The 15185-nt window shown below is 38.2% G+C and overlaps 2 protein-coding genes across 2 annotated transcripts; one reads left to right on the plus strand and one right to left on the minus strand.

Annotated features, from left to right (window-relative positions):
- Window positions 1-267: 267 nt before the first annotated feature.
- On the plus strand, window positions 268-4265 carry LOC128365090 (ras-related protein Rab-27B-like). The gene is made up of 5 exons (XM_053325722.1): window positions 268-423; window positions 829-914; window positions 1992-2095; window positions 2588-2711; window positions 4076-4265. Exons 1-5 carry the CDS (start codon window positions 271-273, stop codon window positions 4263-4265), a joined length of 657 nt encoding a protein of 218 aa, XP_053181697.1. The 5' UTR covers window positions 268-270.
- A 4782-nt stretch (window positions 4266-9047) lies between these two features.
- On the minus strand, window positions 9048-14782 carry LOC128365060 (sia-alpha-2,3-Gal-beta-1,4-GlcNAc-R:alpha 2,8-sialyltransferase-like). Its single transcript, XM_053325678.1, has 4 exons — window positions 14625-14782; window positions 13225-13347; window positions 11082-11639; window positions 9048-9330 (listed from the first exon to the last, which is right to left on the minus strand). Exons 1-4 carry the CDS (start codon window positions 14780-14782, stop codon window positions 9048-9050), a joined length of 1122 nt encoding a protein of 373 aa, XP_053181653.1.
- Between the last annotated feature and the right edge of the window lie 403 nt (window positions 14783-15185).

The following is a 15185-nucleotide window of genomic DNA, read 5'->3' on the forward strand; positions in this document are numbered from 1 at the left end:
TGTGGAAGCCAGCTCCAGTCATGTGCTAGTCCCTCTCTGATCAGCGTCTAATGAGTGGGGAGTTATGACGTCCCACTAAGCCTTTACCATGGTCCTGCACCCTCAGACTGAGATTTTATTCCACCTTTCTTTTCCTAGTTTAGTTTCCTTATGTGTGAACTGTAAGACCAAAAATAACTGTTTTCTAGATTTGCTTTCATGACACATTAAACTCAGCACAGCTGTGCACTGTAAACTTGAACTGTGGCAGGTTGAGCACTCAGCATCACCATGACTGATTGGGACTATGACTATCTGATCAAGCTGTTGGCACTGGGAGACTCCGGTGTGGGAAAGACCACCTTCCTCTACAGGTACACTGACAACAAGTTCAACCGCAAGTTCACAACCACAGTGGGCATTGACTTCAGGGAAAAGAGAGTGGTGAGTGATTCGAACACCAATTATGGATTATTTTGGGGGTATTGTACTGGACTCATACTGAACTGGAGTTAGGTACTATAGAACCTTTATGTCAGATGTCGATGTGTGGACTTCTATCAGATTAATCCACACTCACATATTCCCAAAAACTAGCACTATTACATGCAGACATCTCCTCAATCTGAGATTAAGATTAATATATATATCTACAGCACAATATTTCAGACTGATATCATTTTACTTACATGTCACCATAAGTGCTTAACATGTGTGATGCACAAGTCATTCAAGACCCGGTACACCATGACGTCATATCTGTACAACCCACTGTTACTGTATTTTACTGCTGATGCTGTTACACCTTATTAGTTATATTGTTGTTGCATTTTATACTGTTTTGTTCAGATGTACATGGGCACAGGTGCTGATGGGGCGACTGAAAGGAACTTCAAAGTGCACCTTCAGTTGTGGGACACAGCAGGACAAGAGAGGTAGCTGTAACTTCACTATGTTAATACTATATTTCAGTTTTTAGACATTAAAAGTTAGGTTTACAGTTTTTCAAAAACTGAAAGAGGTTTTCTTCGCTGTAATCATTCCTCCTCTTCATACTGGCTATTAAAAGATCCTCTTTAAATGTGCTTTCAATGTAAGTGATGCTGGCCAAAATCCACAGTGTGTCCACCCAGTGATTTTGTGCAAAAATACATTTAAAAGTTGATGCGAAGTTTATATGAGTTAGTCATATCAAGTGGATATCTGACACATTTACAGTCACACACACTGTACAGACACATTTTTAGTATCAAATTCCCTCTTTGTGTTTCCCTGTTGAGCTGTGGTAGAAGTATAGTAACAAAAACTGGGACTTTGACACTAAAAAAACTGTAACGTTGAAACATATCTACTTGATTTGACTCATTTGGACAGATGAAGCTTCACATTAGCTTCAGATAAACTTGACTCTTGTTTTTAAGACACCTTTTGAATAATTGTGAACTTTTCCTTTAAATCCTGTGTGTTTAGGTGTTGAACATTTCTGACAATGGCGACTCCTAGTGGTGATGTCAAACATACCACAACACAGCTTGAGGCTAAGTTATAATGTTAATGACGGCTCCCACTGTCTCCCGTTAAACTTCGTTTTGGATATACTAAATCATTGTTTTTTTTTTCATTATAGTCTCAATCATCACATTCAAGCCCTTTAATAAATGTACTGGAGGTCATTTTGGAAATGATATATCCGTTAATAACATTTGAAAACTTATAGTGGGCTGTCATGTCTGCCGTGTGATTGATTTGATTTACAGTTACAGCCGACCATAAGCTGCAACTCTGCTTCAAACCAGTGCCAATAAAAACCAGTGGGTGACTTCACACCTCGCTACATCCACAGTCATGTATAACACCCATAGAGAAAATGGGCTGAAAGCAACACATTAACCAATATTAACACATTTTTCTACAAAGAGAAACTTAAACCATTTTTTCACCAATTAGTTAGGAAAAAAATAGTTAAAAAATCTACTCTGTGTAATATATAAAAGCTGTCTTCTTGTTTTCAGGTTCCGCAGCCTCACTACAGCTTTCTTCCGAGACGCCATGGGCTTTCTGCTGATGTTCGACTTGACCAATCAGCAAAGCTTTCTCAACGTCAGGAACTGGATGAGTATGTGTCATCTCAGCAGCCTGCTCCGTTTCAGATCAATAGTCTTTTAGATCGATGTCTTCTCTCTTTTCGCCACAACGGGTGAAATCTGTTCAGTTGGTGTCAGTGAGAAACTTGACCAAACAAATTTATGAGCACAGTTTCAAATTTGCTCATACGTGTGTATTTGCATTAAAGGACCAGTGTGTAAGATTTAGTGGCATCTATGGGGAAGGGGCTTGGCAGAAATGTTATATAGTATTCATAAGTCTGTTTTAATTAGTGTAAAATCACCTTAAAATAAGAACCATTGTGTTTGCAAACACTAACTCTACAGAGGGCCTTTTATGTTTTTTTGCATGTTTCACAGCCACTGTAGGTTCTCCTAGTGGAGGGGGAAGGGTGAGAGATATTAGTCTGGTTACAGTCTGCAACTTCACTGCTAGACGCCACTAAATCTTTCACACTGATCCTTTTAAAAGAGAGTAAATGACTTCTTCTGTGTTGGTGCAGGTCAGCTCCAGGCCAACGCGTACTGTGATAGTCCAGACATTGTAATGGTGGGGACCAAGGCCGACCTCAGAGAGATGAGGGATGTTCACGCCAGGCAGGCCAGAGATCTGGCAGATAGATACGGGTGAGGCGTTACGCTCTGTATGATTGTGTTTGACTTCCACAGACCGAGAGCGAGTCCGTATGAAACGAAGATGAGTGTAGGTCAGGTTGCAGCTAATGTGGCAGCTCTCAACCTCTGCCTTTTCTTCAACGTTGGCTTTGGCTTTTGGACTTCTAACAGCATAATAAAAAGTTTAATCTGCTGATCTCTCAATTTCCCCACTTAATTATAAATTTGTTATGTTTAAAGCACAAAACAAAGCCACACATTGTTTTCATGGTATGTTTAAACCAGGGATAAAATATCTCAGGACTGCAGTAAATAGAAAATGGAATAAAATATTCAAAAACATTAAAACGACAATACTAATAACACAGATGGGACATGTTGAAAATAAAAGTGTTATAACATTAATGAAAGGATTAGTTTTTAAGAGATGATTTAAAAGAACCAGGAACATGGAATGAGTCATACGATATAATCCTGTTTATAATTGTTCAGTCTGTGACTCTGACTCATTATGGAGCAATAACTCAATACAATACAACTGGGAGTTAAACCACTAAGTGTTTTAAAGGTAATTAAGTAAAACCTTCAACTCAATTCAAAAACTTCTGGCTGTAGTTTTGACATTTGTAGACAGGGAGCCAAATGTCTGATGTTTAATGTTAAATCCAGTCAGTCATTTTTTTTTGCAGTTTGGGGCTTTGAGTTTTGGTGATGGGGCTTTTTGATCGAGTGTTTACCTTGTCTACATGTCTCGCATCACCCCTACTGGTCTGAATATGTAACTAATGCAACAGTTTAATAGTTTGGGTTACAATGACTTGGAAATTAATTTTGCCTCGACCTTTTAAGGAGTGTTTGTTTTGTCTCTTTTTAATCAGGTGTTTATATTTTGTCTGCTGTCTACAAAGCACCGATTTATTTTGCTGGTTCACCACAGGATGGTGCTACTGAGCTGATTTCAACTCTGCTCCACTGATTGTCTCTAAGGAGGCTTCTCAGTTAATTTTGCAATGGTTCATAATGTGTGGGTCAGGTCTCCCCCAAAGGGACGCCAAGATAAATCTGACAGGTCATGGAATTAATAGATTAATATAAAAGAAGAAAAAACATTTCTGCTACACAAACGTGTGCTTATCTATTATTAAATTTGCTTTTTCCATTTGAAATACTTTATAGATTTACCTCTTCAGACCTCTAAAACGTATACAATTCTTTTTTTGGGTGAACTGCTCATGATTATATTATTCTCACATGTCAGAAAATGTTGTGAAAACTAGTTTTACAACTTAAAAACAAACATTTTTACACACGTTCACTCAATATTAGCTCATCCACATCCTGCTCCCCTCATTATTTCCTCTCTTCCTTCTCCTCAGCATCCCCTACTTTGAGACGAGTGCAGTGACGGGTGCTGAAGTGGACAAAGCGGTGACCACCCTGCTGGGCCTGGTGATGAAGAGGATGGAGCAGAGCACCAACAGGGGTCAAAACTCTGAACCCAATGGCAGCCCCATAGCCAGCCATGAGGTGGAGGAGGCCCCCGTCAGGAGGAGGTGTGCCTGCTGATGTCGCCTCTGGCAGCAGGATGCATTTTGAGATGTTACTGAGGGTGTCTGCTAGATGAAGAAGAGGAGCATTTTAGGTGGTAAAATATAAAATCTGATCTGTACTCGAGAGCTTTGTAAAATGGTCCAGTATTGTTTATTTAACAAAATATTCAACAATTTAATAGTTGTTCTGTGTTGTCATTCTGGTAAAAAGAAAAATCACCAGTTGCGATTAAAAGTACATTTAATCACATTTTCAGTACTTTTCAACTGTAACAATATTTATTAGTAATAAAATTAATCAATCAGTCAAAGATCTGATGGTACTGACTGAAACGCCACAGAAAAAGGATTTAAACAGCTTCCTGCAGCATGATCAGGAAGTCACTTGTAGTTTATAAATATATACCCAAACCTAACCTCCCCAAAAAAGCAAGAAAAATATTCAAATTAAAAGATTTTTCAAGACCTGCAGAAACCCTTTCTCTTGATATTTTATCCGTCTGTAAAGTTATTTATTCACCTGCCAGCATATTGTTATGAATGAGAGGAAGACACTTTAAAAAATGTATATAGTAACTGAATAGATAGATATTGTTAAAAAGACGCCATGTAGATGTGATTCAGCAAAAAAAAAAAAAATCTTCTCAAATGGGTCATGTCAGAGAAAAATACCATTTTTATTTGACACAATGAGGCATTGATGGAAGGAATATGCAGGCACATAACGTATATTTACCATGAAGTATAATCAAAAAACATTTAAGACATGGTTACATTTCTTATATGGATGATCGCTTTTGTTAGAACAACCAAGATAGCAAAGTCCCTTACATGATTTATGACTTTTATACGACATGTACATAAGCAGCCAAGCTTTTTTCGTTGTTTTTTAATGCGTTATGGAACAAAGTCGCCATGCAGAATAAACAAAGTACAAGAATGTTAAAGGGTTGTTGGATCGAATCCTGCTGCATTTTGAATAAAGTCATTTTATGTTTAAAAGTCATGAATGTCACTGTATTTGTCGTTTAAAATGTAATGCACAAAAAAGCTATACTGTTATTTTGACTTGAATTACAATCCTCACAGACTTCATAAAGCATCGTTATGTTTTACACATTCTACACAATGATTTTGGAAATAAGAAGGAAATCACGTTCGGAGAAGGAAAAATGTCCAGCATTCATGTCAAACCATCAAAATAAATCTGCAGGAGGACATTCATGGAGTCACAAATAAATAAAAAAATCCACCACATTACCTTGGCTGAAACCTAAAGTATTTTAAATAACATTTGTGCCACATCAAGTGATATTCAACATCAAATTCACAAAAAAAGGTATAGTCCATTTAATCTGTAATAACACCTGTTGGTAATTGTCAGACAGCTTCAAAAATCCCAAATCAATCTGCAGCTACATGATCTTTGGTGTACCTACGAAACATTCCTAACTTAGTGACTACAGCAATTATTTCTCAGTGTACACTTCCATGACATCAATTAAACAGTCAAAAATTCAGCAATTTTTTTTTTAAAATCAGATTTGTCATTTTAACGGTGGTTTTAGTGAATGGGCTGTGATTCGAAACACATAATATCTGAAATGCTCATCTTGGCAAAGGGAGGCAGACAAAAAAAAGCTTTGTGTGGCAAAAAAAAGAAGATGGCCAAGCAAATGCCCACCACACTAAATCTGCACACACAAACACACACACACACACACATTACATCTGGTTGAGTTCAATGACTGCATTGCTCTGTGTATTAAACCTCAGCCGCGGCCAGAATCGCAACAAGGAGCACATGTTGCGGAGTCATGAGACGGTCATGTGGCTAGCTTTCAGTGTTTAGGCCCGAATCATCCTCAGTCACTGACCCTGAACACCAGTCTGCTTCAGTCTAGCATGACAGGGTGGTCTTATTTCGAGAGAGAACCCAAGATTATCTACAGATATAAAAAAATAAAGCTTGTTCATTTTTAAGTCGTCTATATAAGACAAAACAATCTGTAGAGGTTTTGGTCCCATGTGGAGTATAGTAGTAGAGTTATATTTTTTTTTTTAAACCTTCAGACATCTCTCATACAAAGTCACTGGTGATATTCGTCAGAAATACACCATCAGGAATACAAACAATAGCAAAGAACTACATTTTTACCTTCAAAACAATCTTCAAAAAGGTTGTATAAAACTAGCCTTAAAGATTTTTAAGTGCCTCTGACATGCAATGTCATTTAAATGGATCATGCTCTTTATACAAGATGCAACAAGTCATATAACATTCATTTATTTATCTGCTTTATGTCACATATTGGAGTTGATATGGTTACATGATGAATAAATAACTTTTCCACCAGTCAACAAAAGCTCTATAATAAATATTCTCTGCTTTCACATTTTTAGAGAGTTGAAATAGTAGTAAACCTCAAGATCAGTTGTTGGTGTATACTAAATTAATGAAGAAAATGTGTCCAAAATGTTGAATTTCCTGATGTCATTAGCCACGCTAGTGCCATTATTTGGGTGGACTTTAATCAAACATTACAGCTATTTTGTAAGAATAGCAAAATCGTCTCACATTTTCTTTCAAAACAGTTGGTTGCAGCTTTTCGTGAATTCAAACTTAGCTTATATGTTCAGTAAGTGGAGATTTACACATCACTAAATTAAAACAGTTTCCACCAAACAAACTAGTTCTTACGTAAATATTAGTCGCCACTATATATTTACACCTACTGAACAAAAAAAGTGTAACTACTTGTTAACATATGAGCTGTTTGAAGTAAAAGAGATAATATAATTTGGTTGACACATCAGATCTGTGTAATAATAATGTTAACATGGGAGATTTTAAAATATATAACAAAAATAACACAATATATATACAATATGTAATGTCAGTAAAAGACTAAATGACCGAATTATGTCGGTTAGGTTAGCACAGAATGGCTCTCGGTTAACTGGATGTTTTCCACTCTTGCTAAACCACATGAATACTAATCCAAAACACATATTTCACCTTGTATGCACATACATTTACAAAGGATTGGCAGTTATCTAATTTACCTAAAACTATTACACTAAGTCATTTTACAGCTTACATTAATAAAGTCTTTCCTAGTTAAGACATTTCTGAGTAGTGCAAACTGATTCATGTAGTATATCACTAGTTTGAGACTAGCTTGTAGTTAATTTGGAAGGACTTTACGCAAACTTAGTAACGAATTTACAAATAGCTGGTGCAACCTTAGCCCCAGTTTGTGGCTCATCTATTAACAGTACATTTAAATCACAGATGTAAGTATCCAGTTGTCCCAATAAATAAAATTCTCAGCATTCTTTAAGCAAAACCCAGAAGGTCTTTTAACAACATTTAAAAGGACTGGTTTGTAGGATTTAGTGGCATCTAGCAGTGAGGTTGTAGATTGCTGCCAAAAAATATTCTGTCCACTGAATGATGAAAAAAAGAAGATTTAACCTATATTTTCCCCATTTGTGACTGTGGGCATGTATGTGCTTGACTTTTAACAACATGTACTTTAACAATTGTACTATCCATATAGACCAATCTGTTATTGGAAATGTTCAGTTAGTTTCGGTTTTGTTGTACAAAAAAGGACGATGTGCCATTTGTAGCTTGCTAGATAGAATATAAAATTGAAACTTGGAAAATGGGTTGAAAATATTTCTTTAGCGTGCAGTGGACGTAACGTGTTTTTCAAAGATTGACAGATATTCACAGTATTTTTCAGAAACTCAATTCTTGACTCTGTAGCTCAAATGTATTAATGATTAATATCTGCGAGGCACAAACTGGGACAAATTCAATCTAATCCAATAATGAGTATTACACCCTTACTAGCGTGGCTACAGAGTTGTAGTCTCACTGGAAGATATTTTAAATGTCTCAAAACCTAATGTAGGCCGATATCACGTCCCTAAAATTCTGTATAATAATAACGTACTTTCCTCTGCCTGTAAATTTATGGCTTATTGTTGGAATGTTGATTGTTATTCCAAAATTTTAAAGAAATTTGAAGTGGACAGCTACACTGTCTACACAGAACAAAAGACACACAGGTACATATATATATATATATATATATATATATATGTATATCTATGCGTGTGTGTGTGTGTGTGTATATGTATATATATATATATGTATGTAGTACAGTCTTGTAAACAAATACCATCTTCCAGAGCAGTGCAGATTGTCTGACACCTCATGGGGGGGGGGGGGGGGGGGGGGCGCTGAAAACAGAAACTGTACCTCTCTTGAGGCATTGAATCTGATTACAAAAAAACACTGATCTAACTCCTTCCCTGAGATTAGGCAGTGATTTCAGTGTACAGAATCAGTATACTGTTGTAAAAGGCGATTAATCAAACAACACTATTAAACAGAACTGGAAGATTTGACTATATATATGTTTCCACAGCTGAAACTCCAACAGACTCCAGTTAAAATAGACTGTTCAAGCTGTTCAGCAACGGCCCACAGCCATGCAAAGGAGAGTAAGGGAAGCAACCGAGCAGCGTTAAGTCTTGACTGTAGTACTGAACACAATACCGAATGACGCTGTGGAAAGTCTGTGATTTACATCCCACGTGAGCTGGACATCTTCGTGTGAAATTATACCTTGACATGAGTGTGCGTTTGTAGTATGGGGGTGTCATAAATTGGGTTAACATTTATCATGCAATGTGGGTCACAACAAAAAGTTTAAGTGGAGCTGATGTATCTGCGTCACAGTCTCTGGAGTCACCCCTTAACCATCAAACACATGCTTTGCATCTAAGAGCAGTGCGTCAGGCTGAGTTTGATCACACCCTCTCTGTGTAGCTTGTAGAGCAGCTTGAACTCGGTGGGCAGCTGGTGGGTCTCCTGCCACTTGGTGGTGAATTTGGTCCCTTTCTTGTCGTAATAGTGGTAAGGCAAATCCTTGCCTGTGTTGGGGTCCCAGCCGAAGGGCCAGAAGCCGTAGAGATGGATCTCGTCACACATGGCGGAGGCCAGAGTGTACATGAGGATTCCAGTGCTGAGCCGTTTGGGAGAGAGGTTTTTAGTCTTCCAGTATCTGTGAGGAAAACGACAACTCAGTCATTAAAAATCCAACATCAATCAAAACCGCCTTTAAAGGTGCAGTGTGTAGGATTTAGTGGTATCTAGTGGTGAGGCTGAAAATTGCAACCAACTTATCATACCTCTCCTCCCCTTTCAAGCATGTAGGAGAAATTGCAATGACCATGAAAAATGTGTGTGGTTATGGTTTTATCATCTTTATACTTGGGGTTGAGCCAGAATTTTAGAAATGGTCATGAGATGAATACCCGACAATAGACCCTTTTGACAACATAATTTTGACCCATTTCTTTATATGGTTATCTGCTCCACACACAGTATGCAAATTCACTGCTCTGCTCTGCTAACATTATGGGATTTTTCCACTGTTCTAGGGTAGTCACACAGAGCCATGACTCAAGTCTAGTTGGCATGATGCTATGAGTCGTTTTTTTATTATACAGCACGGCAAACATCAAAACAGCAGTCTACCTGTTGGAGGTGCACTTGTTGTCTGCAGATCTTCAACAAACATCATCATCACTGTGGCTGTTTCTGCTCGTATTATTTCACCCCGCATTATTTCTAACTGATACAAAGTGCTCCAAATATCTTCAAGCTGGCCAATCAGAACAGAGCAGGCTCATCAAGAGGGGGCCTTAAAGAGACAGGAGCTAAAACTGCCGCTCTGTTAAGGGACAGAGGCTGAACTGAGAGGGCCAGTAGAAGATGAATAAGGGTTTTTTTTAACAGTGAATCATGAAAAGCTACTTTAGTGAAGTCCCAGAGAAAAAAATATTAATTTCATTCTTCTCCAAACTGCTGGGAATACAAGCTGGATACTGAACATCAATACTTTTTTTGTGCAGACCAAAATGTGTCTTGTCTGTGTATTAAAAGAGTGTCAAGTACTGAATGGAATTCTGTTACATTTATTTTGGGATTGACCAATACTATGTTTACTTTGGTCTATATTTTCGACCTGCTTTCCAAAATATAAAAACAAACTATCTTCCCCTACAGAGACTGTGTTATTTTTGGATGTACAGAGGACACTCAATCTCCTCCCTCTAGTATACAGGCAGCTTTGATGATAAGAATACTGCTCCCCAAAAAACTGATTCACAAAGACAAGGAGACAACAATTCGACCTTCTTTCCAGAGATATTGATTGTTTTCGGGAAAAAGGTTTTAACAGCTTGAAATGTCTAAATGCCCTCAAAGATGACATGGTTGTTGTCTTTGTTGTTGTTTCTTTCTTACCTTGTTAACGAATAAATACTAAATTAATACTTACTTCATGGTTAGAGTATTTTGTTACTTGATGTTACTTACTTACTGTACTGAACGTGTTCCTGTGTTTCAGTGTCTGCTGACATCACTATTTATTAAAATCTCATGAATAGAAACAATAATATTTTAAAATATCAGGAGATTTATCTGATTTTAGACTGTATGTTATATAGCTTTATATGTACCACTGTTGCACAGTTATTGTTGCTTAGATACCCTGAAGGGAGATGTAATGCAGGCCCCAATATAACCCATTATATACACATATTTAAATAATCATTTAATGTTCTCAAATGTAAGTATATTCAGTCCAAACATTTTTTTTTAAAACTAAAGCCCCAGTTTCCTAAAACACTGAAATTGATTTTAGCGTTCTCCATGGTAGCTGGTAGCTCATTTTGGTATATTCCAGTTAGCTTTTTAATAACTTAAGTTGTGTAAATATTAAATTCCTAATCAGATCAACATTCTTACTTGTTAACATCGTGCATGATGTTTCCTGGCCAGGCCAGTTCGATCTTCAGTTGGCCCTTGTGCTCCACAAAGAAGTCCACCAGGGTCCGGGTCACTGTAGCTGAAGTATGGAGGAAGAAGGCCGGGATCCACAGAATGGCGCCCTCAAGCTTCTTCAGGTTGAGGAAGAAGTTATTCCTATCTTGTATTGTCAGCAGGTTATTATAGTACCTCTCCAGGATGCTGGGGTTAAACGTGGTCAGGTTGGTCTTCCTTCCCACGTCCTTGGAGTAGAACTCCGTTGGGGCGAAGTTGCAGCGGAAGACAAAGTCAGCCTGGTCAATTTCTGGGCCACAGTGGCTTCCAGTCAGGATGCCGCTGTTACCCACCACAGCACACATGCTGTAATGCTTGTTGAAGATAGGAGAGATGTCTGGGAGCAGGGACTTGAAGTTGTTACTGATAGAGAAGACATATTTGTGGCTGGAGTAGTCAAAGTGCATCAGCTGGCCAACGCGTACGCTGTTCTTTGTGAGTGAGAAGTTGGTGGGAATGTCAATGTAGCTGAAGATATCTTTCCTGGAAGAAGAAGACATTTAACCACTATTACAGGCAGCTACTGGTGATGCAGATTCATATTTATACTTTTAGATAATTGGATAAATGAGCATCTAAATCAGTAAACTGTGGGTACATATAGGAATTACTTATTTATTATGCAACATCTAACAATCCCATGTCAAAGAAAATGGAAAATAGGGATGTTGCCTAGTGGTTAAAATGCCAACCATATAACTGCAATGTTCTTGTTCGATTCCCTACCTCTCTCCCTTGACTTTCTGTCGATATCACTACTGTCAACTATTAATTAAAGGCAAAATGCAAAAACTCAAAGACAGAAATTGGAAAAAGACCAATTTCTTCACTGACCACAGCCTCCATAAACACAAATGAAACGTTGTACATTAGTGCAGCTATCACTTAATGTAATTGACTTGTCCACAGAGACATTTAAACCACAGCTGAATGCAACAGATTAATCGCTGCTTTTTTTAAAGGAAGGAAATACTGGGAAAAGAGTTGAAAATTTCCCCTACTGCTTAGTTATAGGTGGTCAGGTGGTCAGGACACAGTCTCAAGCTCAGTCATTCCCTTTGTTTGAGGGAGCGTGCAGCAGAATCCGTTATCTATGTTTGCTAATTGATTTTCTCTCACTATCAGCTGTTCGGTGGATGCATTATCTGTGTATGCTATCAATTACCACTTATCAGTATTGCATTGTTATCTATTTGAGGGCCTCTCTCTTATCAATTATTGTTTTCATTACAGCTTCACAATCAATAACAGTCAACAATGCAGACTGAAAAGTGATACTTGAGAAAGACAATAAAACTGTGTGAGTCATGTGCAGACAGTGTGTTGCTAGCAGCATTATTAAAGAGTAAGAATCAAAGAGTAAGAATCAAAAGTGACTAAATCCGATGTTGAAGAGTTTCCAAAGCTATTAGACCGATAACGATAAAACACTTCTGATGGAGCATAAGGCCCCTTAAGGACCACACCGGTATCTAACAGGACCTAGTGGTAGTAGTGGCCCTTCAAACTGACTTTTCCCTAGTGAATGTTTTTTCTGTGGCTTGGCTAAGCTGCAGGACAAGACTTTCGTTCATGTTTGAAAGTTAGATAAGAAGGAGACTTTAGCAGGAAAGATGATGTGAGTTGTTCACAGTTTGTGGCTCTTGTGTTGTGTAGCAGGATGCAATCAGGCTCAGTGTGACCATCTGATCTGCCTATGATAGACTTCCACATTATTGCTTGATGTAAGTATTTGATTGGCTGCGACAAAGTTCTCCATTTGTGTATACAACTAATGGTATTCTGTCAAATAAATGCAAACCTAGGGGGCGCTATCATAAAACCAATAATTTGGACTTCCACTGGTTTGCCACTGCAGAAACTCTTTAACAGACTACTCGAATCAGCTACTAGAAACATGCAGAAATAGTCTTCCCCCCATTTTAAAGCCCTTTAAGCTCAAGACCACCTTGCTCCCCAAAATTTAGTTTGAATAATGCGTATTGCACATGCGACAGGATGACAGATATTCACACAGAAACCTTCACAAACTAGAAAATAAAAATGTCAAATAACATCTATATCTTACCTCTGCTGATAAAAAGCGGTCTTGTTGAATTTCCATTTGTATGGTTTTCCTTGGAGCTCCTCATTTAGGGCGTTGGTTAAGGGGATGAAGGAAGGGTCCAGAAAATTCATTGCAAACTGAGACCTGAGGACAACATTACAAGAAATAGCACGCTGAATCACCGTACTGGCTGGAGATATTGAGACAATTCTGTAGAAGGAGATCAAACCAGATCTGCTGTTAGCTATCTGGTTATTTTAAGGTGGCCATACAGGAGTGACCCCAAAAATGTATACTCATAAACTCATAGATTGTAATCAAATTCTCCATTTTAAACGCTATTTCCTCAACCAGTTATTGGAAAACTAAAACCATTTTCAATGGGCCGCCCTGGTAGTGCATGTACCATGTATCAAGGCTGAGCTGTTATAAACCAATTTTATTAGTGGTTAATAAATCATTTACTAAACCTGTATGGGTCAGCAACAAAAGTGGATATGATGTTTGTTTATGATGATGATTTCTGTTATGTTTGTATATCTCAGCAAATAAATAACACAATCCCTACTTTAACAAATAAGGGCATTAAGTTAACAAACAAATGAATGAATAAGAGGTCAGATTTAAAAAACAACAACAAAAAATATTTTGTTTTCCTATATGGAACTGGTCAAATTTTAAGTATTGTTTGGCCTACATGAATTGAATTCTGTATGCCTGAATCCTTTACAAAATATATAATTGATAACAGTTTTGTAAGAGAGAACAAAAGTCATTATATTCTGTTATTCTGTACAGTAATTTATTCTCTAGCAGCTATCATTTGCCTTTATCCACACTACTGATGATTATTTATCAGAAATGTCATTGTGAACATCTTGTGAAAGCACCAATAGTCATCCCTACAGTATCGTAACATCAATATCGAAGTATTTGAAAATATTGTGATATTGTGATTTTGTCCATATCATTCAGCCCTATCATAGAGGTCAATAAAATAACAGGTAGTGTCATAAGCACATGGAAAACATGAAGCCTCTGTTGCAGCATCTTATTTAATTATTTATTATATTTATTTATTTTTAAAACAAAACGTAATGACATTGAATTCCCTCACATTATGATTCTATTTAAATTTTTTCATTCATTTATTTTCCAGCTATGATGTCTGCTCTTTTAAGTAAAAAAAAAAAAAAAAGGCACTGTGACACTCTGGGATTCAACATGAGCACCATGGGCAGCTCACCAGTTTTTAATTGACAGGAAGCATTTGGCACAAATTTGAGGGAAAGTGATGTGTGGATCTGGCGCATTACATCCAGGATTTGAATCGTGCCCAGTGGGCCACAACAGCTCCTGTGTTTATATGTGCACAGCATCACATCCACCACCTACAATCTCTGCTGGAGACGAGCACTCACCGAAAACCTGCGTGAAACATAATCCTCGGGCCTCCCATGTAGTATTTTGAGGAGGTGAAGAGGCTGTCTTTTCTGAGGGATACATAGCTGATGAGCGACAGTATGAGCACGGCGACGCACAGGATGACCAAACCCAGGGCCTTGGCGATGCGGACCATCTTGGGTGCTTTTTCATTCCCTGTATGGATCTGAAGCGAGGCGTTGGCCTATGTTGTCATCACCGGGACTGCACACTACTGCCTGTCTGCGAGGTACAGACACACTGGCGGCGGCGCTCATCGGCTCATATAATCGTGTAAAATGGACGGCTGGTGGTGGTCGGCTGCATGGTTGTGATGCCCCGGCTCGGTGCGCTCTCATTCCTGCCCAGCCCCCGACCGCTGCTGCTCCTCTGCACGCTGCTGCTGCTGCTCCTCTTACAGGCTGCCCCGGTTTTTTAATCAAGGAGATGGAGGAGAAATGTCTGTCAACACATCCAGTCTGCAACAAAACGAGCCTCGTCCTCCTCCACCACCAAAACCACCCCCTCCCCTTTCTCTCTCTCTCTCTCTCTCTCTCTCT

This window comes from Scomber japonicus, chromosome 9 (genome assembly GCF_027409825.1).
Source record: "Scomber japonicus isolate fScoJap1 chromosome 9, fScoJap1.pri, whole genome shotgun sequence".
Taxonomy (NCBI): Eukaryota; Metazoa; Chordata; class Actinopteri; order Scombriformes; family Scombridae; genus Scomber; species Scomber japonicus.